We start from the raw sequence: 14,489 nt of genomic DNA, 5'->3' as shown, positions 1-14,489 counted from the left end.
TGGCTTCTTGGCTGTGTGGCCGTGAGCGACGAGGTTCCGAGGCGTGTCCCCGGGCGCCCGGGTGCAGCTGACAGCCCAATGCTAACACTCCTCTCAAATGTTGGAAGGGGAGGAAGGGAGGGCCATAGCCCTCTTAAGGAGAGCGACCCTCAGACGGGTCCGTGGGGTAGGATCGGGGGTGCAGCCGCCTGCAGGGGGACGCTGAATAGATTGGGCAACTCGCTTAGGTCCCTTGCTGTCCGAGAGGCTCTGTGACTTATCCCTCCTCTCTGCACCCTCGCTGCTGCCATTGCCCCTGCCTGCAACCGGACCAAGAGGAAGGAAGAAATCAGAACCTGCGAGTAAAAAACGATCTCGTTTTAGTGTTTATTCAACATATGCTTATGAAGAGACTATTAAATGCCAGGCACTGTTGCTAGGCGTTGCCATAGGGATCGTGAAACAGACCTAGAGAAGCTTGGTGAAGGGGAAATGCAGGCCTCCTGACTCCAAGCTCGCTGTGTTTTCTTCACACAAACCCTTGAATATACAGGAATCAAGCAAGGGGGCAGTGAGTTTAAACCCTGGAAGGATTCCTCAGGACTTTCCTGAGATATGTAAGGTGAAAAATAATACTATGCACTAAGAAAAACAGCTTTCTAAAAAAAGCTTTCCCTTTTCTCCCTAGCAAGAATACAAGCTCATAATCTTATCCCCAAAGCCGTGGGGCCAGCTGTGTTTCGGAATTTAGAGTAATACTTAGCAGCAGGGCCTGGGCAGTACCAGTTACCAAACATTGATACTTCTACTGTAAAGTATGAATAATCATACTAATTTGGGTGCTCTCATGCATATTCATACTTAATTAAGACCACGGAATAGCCTCACTTTGGATTATATTTAGCCTCCAAATTTTTATTTTTATTTTTTAAATATATTTCAGAGAGGAAGGGAGAGGGAGATAGAAACATCAATGATGAGAATCATTGATCCTCAGCTGCCTCCTGCACGCCCCCTACTGGGGATGGAGACCACAACCCAGGCTCGTGCCCTTGACTGGACTGAACATGGGATCATTTAGTCCGCAGGCCAACACTCTATCCACCGAGCCAAAACGGCTAGGGCCAAATTTGTTCTTTTTATTTTTATTTATTTATTTTTTAAAATATATTTTATTGATTTTTTACAGAGAGGAAGGGAGAGAGACAGAGAGCTAGAAACATCAATGAGAGAGAAACATCGATCAGCTGCCTCCTGCACGCCCCCTACTGGGGATGGAGACCACAACCCAGGCTCGTGCCCTTGACTGGACTGAACATGGGATCATTTAGTCCGCAGGCCAACACTCTATCCACCGAGCCAAAACGGCTAGGGCCAAATTTGTTCTTTTTAAAAATGCAATTTTGGTCCTTGCTGGGTAGCTCAGCTGGCTAGAATGTCATTTGGATGTGCCAAGGTTTCGGGTTCAATCCCTGATAAGGGCACATACAAGAATCAACGAATGGCCCTAGCTGGTGTGGCTCAGTTGGTTGCTGGTTTAATTCCTGGTTAGGGCACATGCCTGGGTTGCGGGCTCCATCCCCTGAAGGCAGCGTGCATGAGGCAGCCTATCGGTGTTTCTCTCTCTCCCTCTCCCGCCCTAAAAAAAAATCAATAAAAATATTTTTAAAGAAGAATCAACCAGTGAATGAATACATAAATGGAACAACAAATTGATGATTCTCTCTCTCTCAAATCAATAGGTAAAAATTACAAAAAAAAAAAAAAGCCCAGTTTTTACAGCTTTGTGATTTCCAGTAAGGAACTGTGATCTTGAATGAAAATGACCAACAGTTATTGATAGCTGAAAATTTGTGGGGTTTTTTTTAGCTGATAGTTATTGAGACTTAATATGTGCCAAGCTCCTTGTATACTTTGTCTTATTCCTTTGAAAGATCCTATGAAGTAAGTACTATTATTAGTCTGTTTTGACAGATGGAAAAACAGGCTTACAAAGGTTCAGTCACTTACAGGGGTCACACTGAGAGCAAGCTGCAGAATTAGGGCTGGGCGCCAAATCTGCCCGACTCCAGAGGAAAAGTTCTAACCACTATGTCATACTGTCACAGCTATGAACTCTGCCTGCATCTTATTTACTGCATTTTACCTTATACCAATTGTCCTTTGGTAACTGTTGCTCCCAACTCCCTATCCCCCAACACGCACACACACACACATACACACACCACACTCTTGGGGCTCCAGACCATGTATTTGTGAATCCAGCAAAGGACCTGGCACAGCTTAGGTACTTAACATGAAGCAAAATGAATCAATACAATATTTTATACAAATTTCATGGTTCGTTGACATAGCGTTTTACCATTCTATAATAAAGGTGCTAGAATATCTTGGAAAGAGTACACAAGAAACGCGACCGTGGTTGCCTCTGGATAATTTTGTTGCTGACAAGGTGTGCCAAAGGAATGGAGATACCCATCTATCCCTTTATACCTTTTAAATGTTACACTGTGCATCTATTGACTATTCAAACTCTGTATTTTATTTATTTTTAATGGATTTCTGAATTTTGCTTGGGTATTGATTAGTAAGATGGTCCAAAAGTCATTCACTGGGGTAACCTCACACAATGAAAAACACTACTCCATAAACTCCTCCATGGCTACGCACTGCAGAGGCCCAGCTATGGACTCCTAGGTGAGAGGATTCCTCCGTTTGTCCCCTCCTTACTGCTGGACCATTGTTTTTAAGCACAAGGTCCGTTAGCGATGAGGCAACGGACAGAGAACACTTACCTTAGATCTGGAAGGAAGGTTCAAGCTTTTGATTTGTACCATTTGGCAAATATCCAATTTGAGCCAATTTCTGCGTCCACAGAATGGTGATATTTCCTGCCTCTCAGGGTTTGAGGATTAACTGTGACATTTCCAGAAATATTTTTGTCAAGTGGCAAGCCCTGTCCAGATAACTGGCACCTCTCTTGCCCATGTGCCTTCTTTCCCCCTTTGCTCCTATGTTCTCTCCCTGGAATAGCCTTTCCCTTTACCAGGGGGAATTGTAGTTATTAAACTTGTCGAGCCTCTTTTCCTCAACAGTAATATTGGGAAAATAATAGTAGCTATAAAAAAGTAATAATGTGATAATGAATGTGTACAATACCTGGCCAGAGTAAATGTTCAATAATGAACTCTCATTACTTTTACAGTACTCACCTTCAAAGCTGGCTGGAATATTACTTTCTTGGCCAAGCCTAACACCTCCAGGCATATTATTATTAGTCATTTTTAATTACCCCATCCTCTGGAGTAATTCATACCTTTTTTATGGCACATACTACTTTTTATTTTAGTGGTCTGGTTGCTCATCTGTCTAGCCCCTGCAAATGATGTCCTTTAGGGCACAATGCATGGAGCACCGACCTTGTATCGCTAGGACCGGGCATTCAGTGAGGACTGCAGAAATGGTGAACAGATGGGAAGTGAAAATATTTTTGTCAAGTGGCAAGCCCTGTCCAGATAACTGGCACCTCTCTTGCCCATGTGCCTTCTTTCCCCCTTTGCTCCTATGTTCTCTCCCTGGAATAGCCTTTCCCTTTACCAGGGGGAATTGTAGTTATTAAACTTGTCGAGCCTCTTTTCCTCAACAGTAATATTGGGAAAATAATAGTAGCTATAAAAAAGTAATAATGTGATAATGAATGTGTACAATACCTGGCCAGAGTAAATGTTCAATAATGAACTCTCATTACTTTTACAGTACTCACCTTCAAAGCTGGCTGGAATATTACTTTCTTGGCCAAGCCTAACACCTCCAGGCATATTATTATTAGTCATTTTTAATTACCCCATCCTCTGGAGTAATTCTATGGCACATACTACTTTTTATTTTAGTGGTTTGGTTACTCATCTGTCTAGCTACTGCAAATGATGTCCTTTAGGGCACAATGCATGGAGCACCGACCTTGTATCGCTAGGACCGGGCATTCAGTGAGGACTGCAGAAATGGTGAACAGATGGGAAGTGAGGACATGGTAGTTAGTTCCCCTTCCCCTGGCCATGGATCTTTAGGTTTTCACCTCTTCCTGCTCAGATATGCCTATTTTCTTTCCAAAGGGCTGACCTGAGCTTGGCACAAAGAATCTGCAAACCAAGGCCTTAAGGGCCGCAGAAGATGGCAGCTGCTTAAAGGGAACTCCAGGAGGCCTCTAAGCTGGGGAAGAGGAAGGACCAGGGAGAGGCTCAAAGAATTTTTTAAATTGGCATTGGTTATTTTATCCAGTGCTCACTGATTTTTTTCAAGGCAGCACCTGACTGCTTTTCACTGGCAGGTTGGCCAGAGGGCAAGAGTATGCCTTCTGGAGCCTCTCTCATGCCCTCTGGGGATGCATGACACAACCCAGTGGTCTTCCTACAGTAACTTGGATCCAAGCCTCTTGCTTCCCTCCCCAGGAGTAGACTGCTCTGCATTGAACTTTTTATTTATTTTATTTTATTGAATTATTTTGTTAATCCTCACCCAAAGATATTTTCCCATTGATTTTTAGGGAGAATGGAAGAGAGAGGGAAAGACAGAGAAACATCAACGTGAGATACACACATTGGTTGGTTGCCTGCTGCATGAGCCCTGACCAGGGCCCGGACAGGGGAGGAGCCTGCAACCAAGATACATGCCCCTGACCAGAATTTAACCCAGGACCCTTTGGTCCTCAGGCTGATGCTCTATCCACTGAGCCAAACCAGCTAGGGTCAAATTTGGCCCATTTTTAAACAGGATGTTAATTTTGAAAGGCTGCCCTGGATCCTATGCTATGTTCAATTTCAATCTGGATTTTGAGGGATAAGTCAAATGTTAAGTGGACTGCAAGGCTTTGAAATGACTGGAAATAAAAATTGGTATGGTCTTCTTAGAGCTCCTATTAAAGTTAATCATATATGTCTGATTGGTTGCCTCCTCACGAGCTCCGACCAGCGCCTGGACTGGGGAGGAGCCTGCAACAGAGGTACATGCCCTTGACCAGAATCGATCGTGGGACCCTTTGGTCCGCAGGCAACGCTCTATCCACTGAGCCAAACCGGCTAGGGCTGTATTGAGCTTTTTATGCAACAAAGTTGGTAGTGCCTTGCTCATGGCAACTTGGCAAGTGTCCTTCCCCAAGGATAGAGGCCAGCCAGTGTCCTAGAGTCCAGGTCACTGCCGTGTCTCAACCCTCTCTAAAAAGATACATTGTTAAGATCCTTCTCCTCTTCCCCAAAATTCTGTCTCCCACTGCTCTCTGGAGAAGTCCTTCCCCTCCAGGGCCCAGCCTTTTGTCCTGGGCTCAATGCCAGGGAAAGATGAAGAATTCCCATCCAGGTCATAAATTCTGTACTAAAAGGAAAAATTAGAACTTGGACTGGGTGTTTGGAGACTTCTGACTATAAGGAGTAATAGCTATATTTAAAATTGTAATAATATCTAGATATTATCACATTACATATCTCAGTACATCTTGATATATATCTCATTAATACTGTACACATATATATTACATGCATCATTTGCATATATTTACCTGTATTATCTCATTTGGTTGTCACAACCGCCATGAATTGTTCTCCTTCCCATTTTACAGATGAGGAAATCAAGGCTCAAGGAAGTTAATTAACTTCCCAGTTAGGAAGTGGCAGGGCTGGGATTGGCGCACTCCTTTGACTTCGAAGTCCATACTCTTTGCTAGCATGCCGAACTCCTAATGTAGAGATGACTGTTTTTTGGTCATTACCCCTGAGAATATAGTGAAAACAATGGACTCTCTTCCAAGAATAACGCACATCCATATCCCCTCACAAATAATTCCCACTGAGCAAAATGATTCCACCCACAGACCACAGACCCTAGATAAAAACCTCAGTGGGAACTGACTGACTAGCCTGGTTGAGGGGGAGCATTCTCCCCCGACCCTGTAGGGCTCCATGGGCTACTAACCACATTTCCAATCTTGCTGACTTGGATTTCTATGCAATTCCAAGACTGTTTGGAGCCCATGAGGAGGGAAATTACTACCCTCCTGGTAAAAATGTTTCCTGGAGCTTCGCAGGAAGAAAAAGGCAACCACCTCCCTGGGGGCTGCTCCTTGATTACAACCAGAGGGTAGTGACCTGGCAAGGATGCCAGCCTGACATCCCAAAGGGTTACTGTATCCTGTTTGCGTAACAGTATTAACAGTTAATCCACGGCTCCCTTGGTGATACCTTGGCCAGTTTAACCTCAGTCCCATTCCTCCTCTTCGGCCCTGGGATTCCTGGGCTCTGTTTTGGTTCTCTCGCTGGCTTCCTGTGAACCTCGAGTTACTTAAGGTGAAGAGGCTGAGGACAGGCAGATTATGGTAGACCAGTAGTTCCCAACTGGAAGTGATTTGTCAATGATCTATTTGGTGATTGGTTGTCACAACCGGGGAAGAGGAGGTTGTTACTGTCATCCAGTGGATAAGAGGCCGAGGATGCTGCTAGCAGTCATACAATGCACAGGACAACCCCACAGCAATGAATTATCTGGCCCCAAATGGGCCAAGCTGAGAAGTCTTGTGCTTAAGATCATGATTGTTGAATGAATGTTCGATGGACTTGGATTAGAATCCTTGGTCTGCTGTATGATCTTGAGCATGTCACTAAACTTGTACAAACCTTAGAGGAGTCAGCAGTGGTAAGAACACAGGTCCTGGAGTTTGAATCCCGGCTTTACCAACTGCTCTGGGCCTCAGCTTTCTGGGCCTCCCTTTTTCCTTACCTATAAAATGACTTCAGAGGGAAGCTGGAAGTTATTCATGGAAAGTGCTTAGCAATGAGCCAACATACAAGTGCTCAAATGTCAGCTGATAGTATCGCAACTATCACTGCTCTCCGCTTTTCCTCTTCTACAGCACGTAGCTTCTGTACCCACATATTCCATAACGCACAGCATTTTCACTATTATATCCACTCTGCTGATACCCATATTCCTTCAGAGCAAGGACCTTAGATTTCTTTGCCTTCCCCAAGACTCCTAGGAGGATGCTTACCACCTAAGTACTCGCATGACTGTCTTCAAATTGCATATAAATTATGAATCAATTTTATTGATTCACATGTTTGGGGTTAACACTAATTGGGAATATTCTTGGTTTCACTATTTCACAGATATTTTGCAATAGGTGAGGTATAAGGTTTTCACAAAATGGGTCCCACTTATAAGTTATGACTCCTTTTGAAACCACCCAATTTGAGATAACCATGTCTACCAGCACCTGTGTTCATGCTGCCCTGGTTTGCTCCTGCTAGAGCTTAGAGAAGCAGTAGGTGTGAGTCTATCAGCTTAGCTTTCTCTTATCTAGATTATCAGTCCCACTTTGGCCAATGGAGAGCCTGCTGAGCACAGACTTCGAGAAGGTGCTTCGAGAAGCTCTCAAGCAATTTGTTAGTTTGCTCCTCCCCCCCTCCCCCCAAAACACCGTTTATCCCTAGCAAAGCTAAGATTGTACATTCTCCAAGAACAGAGACTGTGTGCCTCATCTGCTCTATTCAAGGACACCTAGGCACTCAAAAAGCGAACTGATAATGACATTTACAAGTGGGGCTGAATGTAGGTGGGTGGAGGCCTACCTCCATCTTTAACTTCTTCGGGACTAAGTTTCCCTCAATGGTGTGGCCAAGAGTAAAATAGATGGGACAGCATAGTTGAAGGTTTAGGCTGGCCTGAGGGGGAATCCCTAATTCTGCCACTTACCAGCTCTGTGATGGTAGACAAGTTATTTTGCTTCCCTAAGCCTCAGTTCCCCCATTTGTAAAACTAATCACTGTACTTATCATTCATAGGGTTGTTGAGATAAAAACATAAAACACTCGGGACAGAGCTTGGTGCAAATGAACCCCTCAAAAATGTTACATATTAAAAAAAAAAAAAGTTACATATTGCCCTAACCAGTTTGGCTCAGTGGATAGAGCGTCGGCCTGCGGACTGAAAGGTCCCAGGTTCAATTCCGGTCAAGGGCATGTACCTTGTTTGCAGGCACATCCCCAGTAGGAGGTGTGCAGGAGGCAGCTGATCGATGTTTCTCTCCCATCGATGTTTCTAACTCTCTATCCCTCTCCCTTTCTCTCTGTAAAAAATCAATAAAATATATTTAAAAAAATGTTACATATTATTATACTAAATTTGAAGGGAAAAAGCACCAATTATTGCTTAGACAAGCTCATGCTCTCCCTGGGAGACAATGAGAACCTCTGCTGTCTTACAGTCAATGGCAATGATATTTCTCAGCCCTGAGGAGTTCCTAATCACCAACTGCTGATCCAATCCCACTTCCCTTGTCCCACCTTTCCACCAAGACCCTCCCCAAGGGCAAAGGACAGAGGCACAGGCATATGGGTTTAGAGAAATCTGGTGTTTAATGGGCACATTCCAGCACCGGGCCTGGAATCGAAGCAGCAGGGATGGGTAGGTGACCCCACGGAGCCTCACATGGCGAAGAGGATGAGGAAGGCGACCATCAAACAGAAGAGCCCCATGGCCTCAGACAGGGCAAAGCCCAGAATGGCATAGGAGAAGAGCTGCTGCTTGAGAGACGGGTTCCTGCCAGGGACAAAGACCGATGGAAAGGAAGGGGTGAGGGCATGGGTGGTGGTGGAGGACTCAGGGAGGTTAGGTGAACAGGGATTGCTGACACTGGGAGAGGGCCTCGCCTGCATATATCCTCGGGATTTGGCCCGATAAGCAGAGCACTGCCATGGTAAGTTTAAGGGAGCCAGGGTGGAAGCATGTTTAAATCCTGATTCAGAGAGTTCAGGGCGGTTTCTCCTCTCCTCCTGGAGAAAACAGGAGGTGCGCAGAATAGACCAGGAGCTACAGGGATCTCCTCTTGCCGAGGCTTCCCCCAAACAGGGTGGAATTTACGATGAGGGATAGTGTAGACCACCTCCAAACTCACCTGGCATAGCCAATGATCAAACTGCCAAACACTGTTCCAATTCCGGCCCCTGAACCAGCCACACCCACTGTGGCAGCCCCAGCACCAATAAACTTGGCCGCTGTGTCAATGTCCCGGGAGACAACACTGGTTTGGAACTCCCGTCTGGCCACCTGGAGTGGGGAGCTGCTGTAGGAAGGCTAGAAGGACCGAGAAAGAGAAAGAGAGAGAGAGAGAGAGAGAGAGGCGATAAAGGAGATAGTGAGGCACAAGGACAGGTGGCTGACTCCACCCCCTTCACCCCACCCACCTGAGCTCTGAAACTGCTGGCAAACTGCCTGGCAAGTACAAAATGCTCAGACTGCAGAGCATGCTGGGAATTACTCTTAGGGCCGTTCTCAGAGAGGGCCAGGGGAATGTCATGGGTTAGGAAAGCCTCCCTTTTGCAAGTTTCTCACCTACAATGCTCCCCTTGGGGGTACTTAGCACTATTTAAAGCACCTCAGATTCTCTAACTCTCCTCCCACTTTGGCCTAAAGGCAACTCAACTAACTTGTCTGGAGAAATTCATAAGAGGGCCCATACTCCTTTACCTGTTCAGATGGGATCTCTGGCCTACTCAGGAAGGAGGCAGACACAGGCCTGATTAGACCCCTGGTACAGCAGCGGATCTGTAAAATCAGAAAGACATGCCCCCCCAAATCAGGCAAGGAAAACCCCCCACAAACCCAAGGGCTGAGCTGCTATCAAGGAGGACTACAAATATTAGAAACAGAAAAAGTCCAGTGTATTTCAAGGTCATATAGAGTATTCCTGTTTCTACCACGAGGCCTGCACCAGACAACTATCCTGAGACGCTGATGTTGTCAGCAGTGGCAACGGTCCCATTTAAAACTGGGTACCAAAGTTCACTTCCATGGCACAGCCCTCATCGGTATCTCAGAATGAACAAAACCCCACGCTAGTGTCAAACCCGGTACAGGACGGGTCTGTACCTAGACCAGCAAAGGAAGCAGAAGGGGGAAATCTTATTTTGCTAGAACGGCACTCACTGTTACATACCCTGAAGGGAGTGGACCGGTGAGCCTGCAGAGGCTCCTGAAACAGCCACCTAAGCAGACCCCTTTAGAACCTGGTTTCCTTGACATATTTTTTTTAGCGCAGTGGTTCTCAAACTTGGCTGCACATTGGAATCACCTGGGGAGTTGTAAAAAAAACCAGATGCATGGGTTCCATCCTCCTTCCCAGAGTCTGTGCAGCCTGGGGATCAGTACTTTTTAAGGCTCCCGGTTGATTTTTAATGAGCAGCCAGGGTAGAGAATCGCTGTATCCGTGGGCCAGGCTGGGGGTAAAGGTCAGATCTAGCCTCTCTGACCACGTTGCCAAGCCAAGACGGTTTGGTTTAGAGATCCACATAAACAGGGGTTAACTGCACCCCATCCCACAGCCTCCCCAAAGAGCCACCATCATCTCAATCTCAGTCCATTCATTACACATCGATGGCTCCCACACCTGGCGCGACAGAGCGCCCGGGAGCCGCAGCTTACCAGAGCCGGAGGGATGAGCAGTGCCCCGGTGGTCTGCATCTTTCCCGTCTGCAGAGGAAAACAGAAAATTCCATGCACAGCCTGGTTATTTCCGGAGAGTGGCGACCTTCGGTCGTCCCCTGCACTCCCGCCCGTCGTCCCCGGACCACGCTCTTCCTAGCACCGTGCCCAGCACTAGAGGTCAGAGGGACAGCGCGAGCTCCCGGGTCCCCCGCTTTCCGCGTGGCGGGTCTGCAAAGGAAGGTCATGCAGATCGGGAGGAGCGGAAGGAAGCCCGAGCCCCGGGAGGGAAATGTTGCGAAAGAGGCCGGTCTCCCGGGAAGACTGGAGGCCGGCCCGGGGCAGGCGCCGTGCAGGGTCCTCCTGGTTCATTTTACACAGCTCGCGGCTCCGCCCGCCTAAGTCGGGGCAGTTAATCGCTCGTTACCGTTGGTAATTGACATGAATTATTAAGGCTACAGATGTCCACCGTCTCCCCCGGCCCTGGGGGCAAATGCCCCTCCGCACAGCCCAGCCCACACCCCTGCCAATCGCTGGCTCCAGGCCCCAAGTCACCTGCACTCCCACAGCCCTGCTGCCCTTGCTCAGACCACGGCGCTCGCCCGGCTCAAGGTGACTGACTCACCTCCCAGCTTTAGCTCTAGGTTTCAGAGCTCAGCTCCCCCACCCACGTGTCTCGGGGTCCCCCCACTCTCATTGGCCGCAATCCCCCCGCGTCCCCATTGGATAACGTCCTCAATTCCTCTTTTCTTATTGGTTTTCCGCGGCTCCTTCCTCTCTCTTCACAGGAGCTTCGTGGCATGTCCCGCCTCCCTGCGGGCAAAGGCGGGGTTTTCTCCAGAGATCTGGCTTCCGATTGGTTGATCTCTGAAATGCTCGACCATAGAGTCGGCGGGACTCAGAGGTTCCATAACCTCCCGCACAAAATGGCGACTAAGATGGAAGCGGCGGTAAGAAGCGTGAGAGAGATGACCGGACGCCTGACGCAGACAGACACCTGACCTTGGACCCGCGACTTCATTCGAGCGCTCGGGCCTTGAGGCGCGCTGCATGTTGGGATTTGTAGTCGGGTCGTAGGCCCAAGGACAGCTGAGATCCCGCGAGACGCTCTTTCCGGGGCTGGGGGAGCCAACGCCTTTGCAGCAAGTCCCGCGTTGGTGATTCGTGGAAACCTTGCTTCCGCCGTGGGGAATAAAGGCTGCCCGCTGACCTCGAAAGTTCGCGGGTGGGTTTCTGCTGGTGTCCAGCAGTCAAACACTAGCAACAAGATGTTTTTTCTAAAAAGTATTATTTTGTATTGTAAAAACATTCTAAGGATAAACAGTACCCTGATAGAAAAACAAGCAGAGGATAGGAATAAGCAATTCACTAAGGAATTATAAATTGAAGGAAAAACGTTCAACTTCACTAATCAAAGAAATAGAAGTTTAAACGCAACATTTCGCAATTATCAGAAGAGCAGAGTTCCTTTTATTAATGTGAGCCAGGCAATCTCCTATACTGCTGCCGTGAGTATGAGATAGAAAACCTTTCTTGAAAGCAGTTTGGCAACATTCATTGGAAGGCTTTGAATGGTCCATTTTCCTTGATCCAGAAATTCTTGAGGAATTGAGAGCCTTATTAAACTCTTACTATCCTTTTTGACACAAGAATATAACTTCTGGGAATTTATCCTGAAGAAATAATCAGAAGTGCAAAAATTCTATTTAAAGGATGTGCACTGCAGAGTTTATCGAAATTGGAAACATGTAAATGGTTCAATAAATTATGCTATCTTTCACTTGATATAAGCAGATATTTAAAATCATGTTTCTGAAGAGTACTTTATATTGAGAAAATTTTCATGATGTCTTAAAATGCAAAACTGTATGTATAGCATTGTGAAAAACTATGTAAAAAAGATTGGAAGAAAAGGCTATATTAATAGTTAATTCTGGGAGGTGTAATAAGCTTTATTTATGAGTATGCATTAAATCTATAATAGAAAAATATCAAAAATTATACTAATCTGGAGAGTCTGAACTCTTAGAAAAACATTTTAAGATTAAGGAGACCCAAGATAACCTGCCAGCATAATAGAATGGAAACAGTGTGGAGTTTTGAAGTCCCACAGACTTGAATTCCTATCACGGCTTTTCCAGGCATAAGTGGATATGTACCTCTGACTAGATTACCAAATTTCTCTTATTTTCAGTGTTACAAACTACCATTTATTGAGACCTCACCGTATGGCAAGCATTATGTTAAGTGCTTTCACCTCTTATAAAATTTAATTCTCAAATGCCAACAAAAGAAAAAATAAACAAATGGGGTTACATCAAACTAAAAACTTTTTGAACAGCAAAGGAAACCATCAAAAAAACTAAGAGACAACCTACTAAATGAGAAAATATATTTGCCAATGATACATCTGATATGGAGTTAATATACAAAATTTGTAAAGAACTCATGCTACTCAACACCAAAAAAATACAAACAATCCAACAGTAAAAAATAGACAGAGGATATGAGTAGACACTTCTCCAAAAGAGGCATACAGAAGGCCAACAGACACATGAAACGATGCTCAACGTCAATAATTGTCAGAGAAATGCAAATTAAAACCACAATGAGATATCACCTTACACCTGTCAGAATGGCTATCATTAATAAATTCACAAATAACAAAATGGCCGGGATGTGGAGAAAAGGGGACCCTAGTGCACTGTTGGTGGGAATGCAGATTGGTGCAGCCACTATGGAAAACAGCATGGAGTTTCCTCAAAAGATTAAAAATGGACCTGCCTTATGACCCAGTGATTCCACTTCTGAGGATTTATCCAAAGAAATTCAGAACACTAATTCGAAAGAATATATGCACCCTATGTTCATTGCAGTGTTATTTATGGCCAGCTAATGTTCCATTGTACATACTAGTATGTACCACTAACTCAAGTGCCCATAAATAGACAAGTGGATAAAAAAAGCTGTGGTACATATATACAATGGAACATTAGCTGGCCATAAAAAAGGATAAAATTTTACCATTTGTGACATCATGGAAGGACCTGGAGGGTATTATGTTCAGTGAAATATGTTAGGCAGAGAAATACAAATACCACATGATTTCACTTATACAGTATGTGGATTCTAAAGAACAACATAAATGGACAAACAAAATTGAAACAGGTTCTGTCCGACTGGTGTGGCTCAGTGGTTGAACATGGACCTATGAACCAGGAGGTCACGGTTTGATTGCCAATCAGGGCACATGCCCAGTTGCAGGCTCGATCCCCAGTGTAGGTCATGAAGGCAGCCGATCAATGATTCTCTCTCATCATTGATGTTTCTATCTTTCCCTCCTTCTCCCTTCCTCTCTGAAATCAATAAAAATATATTTAAAAACCATACATTAAAAATACACACATATATAAAAGATCCAGTTATTACTATAATTGTACTGTTAGTAACACTGAAACTCTCAACATGGCAAGAATATGATGTTTTTATGTTATTATTTTTGCTTATCTACAGTTTTTAATTTTCTACAATGCTTGTGTATTTCTTCTGAAATAACAACAGGTTATTTATTTATTGTTTTTAATTTTTATTGAATTTATTGTGGTGGCATTGGTTAATAAAATTATAAATGTTTCAAGTAGACGATTCTGTAATACATCTTCATTATGTGTTCACCATCCAAGGCTAAGTTCCCCTTTATCATCATTTCACCATTTATCTCCCGTTTCCCTGCTTCTACCTGCTCCAACCCGCCTTTCCCTCTGGTAATCACCATATTGTTGTTGTCTATGTTTATGAGTTTTTTGGTTTTGCTTATTCTCTTCACCTTTTTCACTCAGCCCCCCAAGCCCTCTACCTTCTGTATTTATGAGTCTGTTTCTATAAAACAGGTTATTTAAAGTCATAATGTAAAATAGTGAATAAAAAACTAAGAATGAGAAAAATAAGAGAATGAGAGGAGAGGACAAAATATCATTCTTTTGAAGAATTTTGCTGTAAAGGGGAACAAAGAAATGAAGCTGTAGCTGGAGGAGGAAGTGGGG

At 44.9% G+C, this 14,489-nt stretch overlaps 1 protein-coding gene across 2 annotated transcripts; it reads right to left on the bottom strand.

Annotated features, from left to right (window-relative positions):
- Nucleotides 1-8,358: 8,358 nt before the first annotated feature.
- ATP5G1 (ATP synthase, H+ transporting, mitochondrial Fo complex, subunit C1 (subunit 9)) lies at nucleotides 8,359-11,156 on the bottom strand. 2 transcript variants are annotated; one of them, XM_005868137.2, is made up of 5 exons: nucleotides 11,072-11,156; nucleotides 10,447-10,494; nucleotides 9,493-9,570; nucleotides 8,921-9,099; nucleotides 8,359-8,565 (listed from the first exon to the last, which is right to left on the bottom strand). In XM_005868137.2, exons 2-5 carry the CDS (start codon nucleotides 10,483-10,485, stop codon nucleotides 8,451-8,453), a joined length of 411 nt encoding a protein of 136 aa, XP_005868199.1. In that variant the 5' UTR covers nucleotides 10,486-10,494; nucleotides 11,072-11,156; the 3' UTR covers nucleotides 8,359-8,450. The 2 variants fall into 2 exon arrangements, with proteins under 2 accessions (XP_005868199.1, XP_005868198.1); XM_005868136.2 differs by having other exon boundaries at nucleotides 11,002-11,117.
- Between the last annotated feature and the right edge of the window lie 3,333 nt (nucleotides 11,157-14,489).

This window comes from Myotis brandtii, unplaced genomic scaffold, assembly GCF_000412655.1.
Source record: "Myotis brandtii unplaced genomic scaffold, ASM41265v1 scaffold265, whole genome shotgun sequence".
NCBI lineage: Eukaryota > Metazoa > Chordata > Mammalia > Chiroptera > Vespertilionidae > Myotis > Myotis brandtii.
This window is presented reverse-complemented; position numbering and strand designations above follow the sequence as displayed.

Coding starts and splice junctions, on each gene's coding strand:
- ATP5G1 (XM_005868137.2), bottom strand. CDS start 10,485: ATGCAGACCACCGGGGCACTGCTCATCCCTCCGGCTCTG. Junction 9,571..10,446: donor TGCTCATCCCTCCGGCTCTG/GTAAGCTGCGGC, acceptor CTGATTTTACAG/ATCCGCTGCTGTACCAGGGG. Junction 8,566..8,920: donor TTGATCATTGGCTATGCCAG/GTGAGTTTGGAG, acceptor TGTCCCTGGCAG/GAACCCGTCTCTCAAGCAGC.